Source organism: Cyprinodon variegatus, unplaced genomic scaffold (genome assembly GCF_000732505.1).
Source record: "Cyprinodon variegatus isolate N-32 unplaced genomic scaffold, C_variegatus-1.0 Scaffold1776, whole genome shotgun sequence".
NCBI classification, from domain to species: Eukaryota; Metazoa; Chordata; class Actinopteri; order Cyprinodontiformes; family Cyprinodontidae; genus Cyprinodon; species Cyprinodon variegatus.
The window spans coordinates 70,599-75,609 of record NW_015152229.1 but is presented as its reverse complement, the minus strand read 5'-3'; the positions used below and the strand labels follow the sequence as shown (position 1 = coordinate 75,609).

Here is a 5,011-nt window from a genome sequence, read left to right as displayed (position 1 = left end):
TGGACTTTTATGGACCTTTCTGTCTCGGGCACCATAGACCTCCATTATTAAAAAAAAAAAAAATAGCAAGAAGCCTCCCAGATCTCCAGATGCATTTGAGATATCAAAAAAGTACTCCAGAGTGTTGTTCAGCATGGGGGTGAGTAGAAAATGAAGGCTAATCATGTTTTGGGTGTAATATTCCTTTAAAACTGTTTGTTGAGTCCTCTCGGCCGTTAACAAAGAAAACTAGACATGTTGTTGATGACGTCTTAACAGATCAAGAAATTTATCGCCTAAGGAAACTGATTTTGAAAGTCAGAGCCCAAGCAACTACTGCTGATGAAGATGAGGATATTTAGAGAAACGTTTTATGTTTCTTTGTGCCTTTTCTTTTGTTTCTTTATCGCTATGTGTGACTTCAAAATAGGCACTTTAAATATAAATGGTGCCAGAGATGAAGTGAAAAGGGCTGAGTTTGCAAATTTGCAAATGTGAATTGATTAATTTCTTGTTAGAAAAGGCAAAAATGGCCGTGTACATAAGTAGAAAGAGGAAGGTGGTGGAAGATTTGATTATTGACTTGGTTTCTTTGTTTATTAACTTGGTGAAGTCTACTTGAATACTTGAATTTAATTTTTACAGATCAGTTTCAGATTTAGATACTTTCTGTCACATCTGGAGTTATGGGAAAGTAATTTGTAGTGTGGTAGGAGGAGAACTAATTTTTGGAAAAGTGTTAATGTAATATATTCTTTGGTGTTTGTTTCTTGTTGTTGTTATTTTTTTCTGTTACATAGTTTGTGATACTATGTCGATTATTTATTGATAATAAATGAGTTGTTAAAATCTCAAATATCTCTTTCTCTCTCTCTCTCTCTCTCTCTCTCTCTCTCTCTCTCTCTCTCTCACTCCTCCCTTTCCGTCTCTATAATTTTACTCCCTAAATAAAGTTCAATGTAGTTTAATATATAAGTTCCAATATGAACCTTATGGCAGCAGCCGTGCTGGTCTGCCTGTGAGAGCAAAGCTATTGGGCTATCAGCTAGCATCTAGCTGTGGGACATCTATTCCTAGAGCTAGATTGGCTAAATGGGACAGAAAAAGATAAAATCAAGAAAAAAAAAGATAATCAAGAATGAATGACTCTGGGCGTGCAGGTGGCGCAGAGGTTAGTGCACTCGACCCATGTATGGAATCCGACCTGTAGTCCTTTGCCGCATGTCTCTCCCCGTCTCTCTTACCCTTTTTACTGTCAGCCTACTGTTGAAAAAATGAGCCACTACTGCAGTAAAAAAAAAAAAAATGAAGTCCTCTCTGCCTGAAGCTGCTTCAGTGATTTTTCTCTATAATCTGAGATCAGCCAGCGATCAGCTCCATGCTGCCTGGAAAACCTTGTTTCTCAGATCATCCCACCTTGAAGGAATCATTCCAGGTAATGTTTCATGGCTGACACCTTTGTGCCAAAGACTGACCAACCACCAGTCAGTCTTTGTTGCTTCGTTACTTCTAGAAAAGAGCTGAAAGCCTGAGTTCTTTGAAGTCTGCGTTTAAAAGCCATAAATTTAGAATCATGATTTTAAGGTTGTGATTGTTTGATTGGTTTCACTACCTGCTTTAATCATGTTTTATCTTTATTTGCTTTTTACTGCTTTTATTTTCCATCTATTTTATATTTTAATTCATGTAAAGCACTCTGAATTGTCCTTGCACTGAATTCATCCCAGAGGTGTTGTTAGTGTGGAGGGCCACCAGCGCGGCCCCTCACTGGTAGGGCCACATGCTGATAGGGGCCGCAGGCAGTTGCCAACTCTGCCTCTATGATAAGTTCAATCGTTTCCATGTCAAATAGAGACAAATGTTCCCTAGAAAGTCCTTTTATAATATTATTTGAACAAACCAGGGAATAAGAAATAAATAACTGTGACTGCTAGAAAAAGCTGATGAGGTTCAGAACAAATTCAGCCTGCGTATAGATACCGCACAAAGCAATATCTGATGTGATTAAACGTGCGATCTATAGTACAATCACTTAATAATGATCGCATCTTTTTTTAACTAAACAGAATTTTTGGGGACAGTCAGTTGTGGTTCTTTAAATCAGTAAACAAAAATCTGAAACTGGAATTTGACTGATACCAGTCCCTTTGCTCTGACTGCAAACTTAAAATGCAAGTTATTAACAGAAAGGATCAGGAATTTTGTTGTTAAAGTATCTTCAATATAAACAGACTTTAAGTGGACTCACCGCAAACAGCAGGACCGCCAGCAGGAGCCCAGAGAGTCGAAGCATTGTAACTGGGAGAAAACTCAGAGTCTGGGTGCGTGTGCTTCTCGTCAGAAATGACAAGCAGCACCAGCGCAGCTTTATCTTAAAGAAGCAGCTGACAATGTGCCAAATATTTTAATCCCCTCAGGTTAGGAATGTATGACTTCAGGAGAAAGTATGTTAATTACAGGTTCCATGACACACAACCAATGCTAACATCAAAGGTCAAAGTTCCACTGAAGAGATAAAGCAGAAAATCGATAACCATAAATAATTAAATCTTTTTAATAAAGCTCCTTTAAACCCGGAAGAGCTGGACTTTCAAACACCTTTTAGGCCTTTAACGTTTCTTAACAGTTCATTTTTATAATATATTAATATGAATATGTAGTATAAGTCTTTTTTGATCCATCTTTGAAAGACAATTTTTTTGACTGCCACTACCTCGATGAAAGAGTGTTTGTCAGTCTTGGGTACTCTAGCCAAACTGAGATTAGCTGAGTCTAACCTGAGCCTCTGTTTCACTGAGTTTTAACATTGTTTTTTGTCTTTGCCTTTCAGCAGAAAGCCTTCCTGCAAACTGGATGTTTGGCCTTCCCTTCCTGGAAGGATCGTTTGTATTCACACTCAGTGGGGGATGACTCTGCAGTAGTTGGATGCATCATCAATGGTGAGGAGCTGGAGTACAGGGGTGTGATGGACAACCTGGTGTGAGCAGAACCATCAGAAGCTCATCGTGGCAAAGACCAAGGGGCTGGTGGTGGATCTGAGAAGGATTCAGGCCCCAGTGGCCCCTGTTTCTATCTATGGGGTCAACATGGACAATGTGAAGGATTATAAATACTTAGGCGGGCATTTGGAAAATAAACCGAACTGGGCTAAACACAAGAAGGGCCAGAGCGTCTGTATTTTCTGAGGCTGCTGAGGTCCTTCATCATCTGCCTGACAATGCTACAGATGTTTTATGAGTCTGTGGTAACCACTGGCATCCTTTATGCTGTTGCATCCCGGCGCAGCACACTGAAGGTGAAGGACGCCAACAGACTTAAACTTCTCCTCAAGGCCAGTCAGGCTGTTGGAGAGGAACTGGACTCTCTGACAGCAGAATGTCCACCAGGATAAAATCCATGCTGGACGATTCTGCTCATCCTCTCCATGATGTGCTGGATGCCCACAGAAGCACCTTCAGTCTCATTCATCTCATTCACTCATTCATCACGCTGCTCCACACAGAAAGTCCTTTTATTTTATTTCATTACTTATTATTTATTTCATTACTTCACTATGCACCATAACATGATCATGTGCAATAACTGTAATTTGGTACTAAACAACATGGTAAATAGTAAATACTGAGATCCTTTTTTATTTTATTGCAATATCCTATTTCAAACAATTTATATGGGAAGGGTGTCATTTCACAGTGTGGGTTGGAATTTTGCTTTTTCTAATATTAATTATTATAAATATATATTAATTTTATTCTATTTTATGATACTATATTTTATTTGGCTTTATCATACTTACAATCTCATTTTTCTCTCTATTCTGTAAATGGTTGCACTGCAAGAGAAGAATTTCCTGCAAGGGATTAATAAAGTAAACAACGGACAGAGAGATGTAAAGGGAGGTGAGAAAGAGAGAGAGAGAGAGAGAGAGAGAGAGAGAGAGAGAGAGAGAGGGCATGAAAAAAGAAAATAAAACAAAACATCAAAAATAGACACAGATCTACAGTATCTTCTAGAAGTCTGCTTCCAGGTATCCCTCAGATATCCATGTGTGTGTAAGGAAAACCTGTGGTGATTCAATAATATTAAGCAGGGTGGCTGTCGGGTTCATAAATGTAGGTTTGCAAAAGAAGAACTGAAATACACAGTAATGGATACAATTTCTGCAGAAAAGAGAGACAGTTGAAGCCCAGACTCAAACACACTGTCTCCCACTGGACCTGCTCCGCAGAGCGTTTATTAACACAACATGACGCATGGTTACAAACAGAGTATTGTTCTGACAGAACAATTGATCGGTTCATAAAGACAGAATGACACGGCAGGATGGTCTCCTGACTGAATCATGAGACAGGAGTGGAGCATCCCCTCGCACAAATGTTTTATAAGCTCATATTAATTTTATAATCATCATTGAATAAACCTAACAGTGGCATAGATCTGTAGCTGCAGATTAGCATTTATTATTATTGTCAATCTGTGAACACCTGGAACCAAATGCATGGCCATGCTCGTATAAAAAGGATTCACAAAGCTTCGTCAGAGGGAAAGTCAGCGACCCCAGACTGGCCCTACCGGGCCCTGGACCGATATAGAGGCGATCTTGGCCCCAGATATCCAGAGGGTGTCATGATTTTTTTCAGAGACCCACATGCATTAAACCACTCAGAGAACCAGGGCAAAAGTTGAACAGGTTTATTGAAAAGATCAACGGTGGTAGGATTCAGGAAACTCAGTGTACTGGTGAACCGGAACTCGAAGTGGGAAGGGAAGTATCAGAGGTTAGTTCAGGGGCCGTGGGAACTTTGAATGATGAGTTGGAGAAACAGAGAAAAAGGGACTAATGTTAATGGAGAAAATTTTCTTCCCAGAATGCAGTCTGTGTGGGATTAACCAGAGGTAGAAACTCGTTGGAGAGCGGACGAGTTTTGACTTGGTTGGATCCTGAGGAGTTATGGAGCGGACTGTCACTTGGAAAACCAGGAGGACTTGAACGGAACTTGTGGAGGTTTATCCCCTGCTCAGTGTGAGACTT

At 39.9% G+C, this 5,011-nt stretch overlaps 1 protein-coding gene across 1 annotated transcript in view; it reads right to left on the bottom strand.

Annotated features, from left to right (window-relative positions):
* The window catches only part of LOC107104523 (desmoglein-3-like), an 11,572-nt gene extending 9,293 nt beyond the window's left edge, over positions 1–2,279 (bottom strand). The window contains exon 1 of the mRNA XM_015404527.1: positions 2,228–2,279. Within this exon, the coding sequence (XP_015260013.1) occupies positions 2,228–2,272 (45 nt within the window). The 5' untranslated portion in view covers positions 2,273–2,279. The remainder of the gene's footprint in view (positions 1–2,227) is intronic.
* Positions 2,280–5,011: the final 2,732 nt, after the last annotated feature.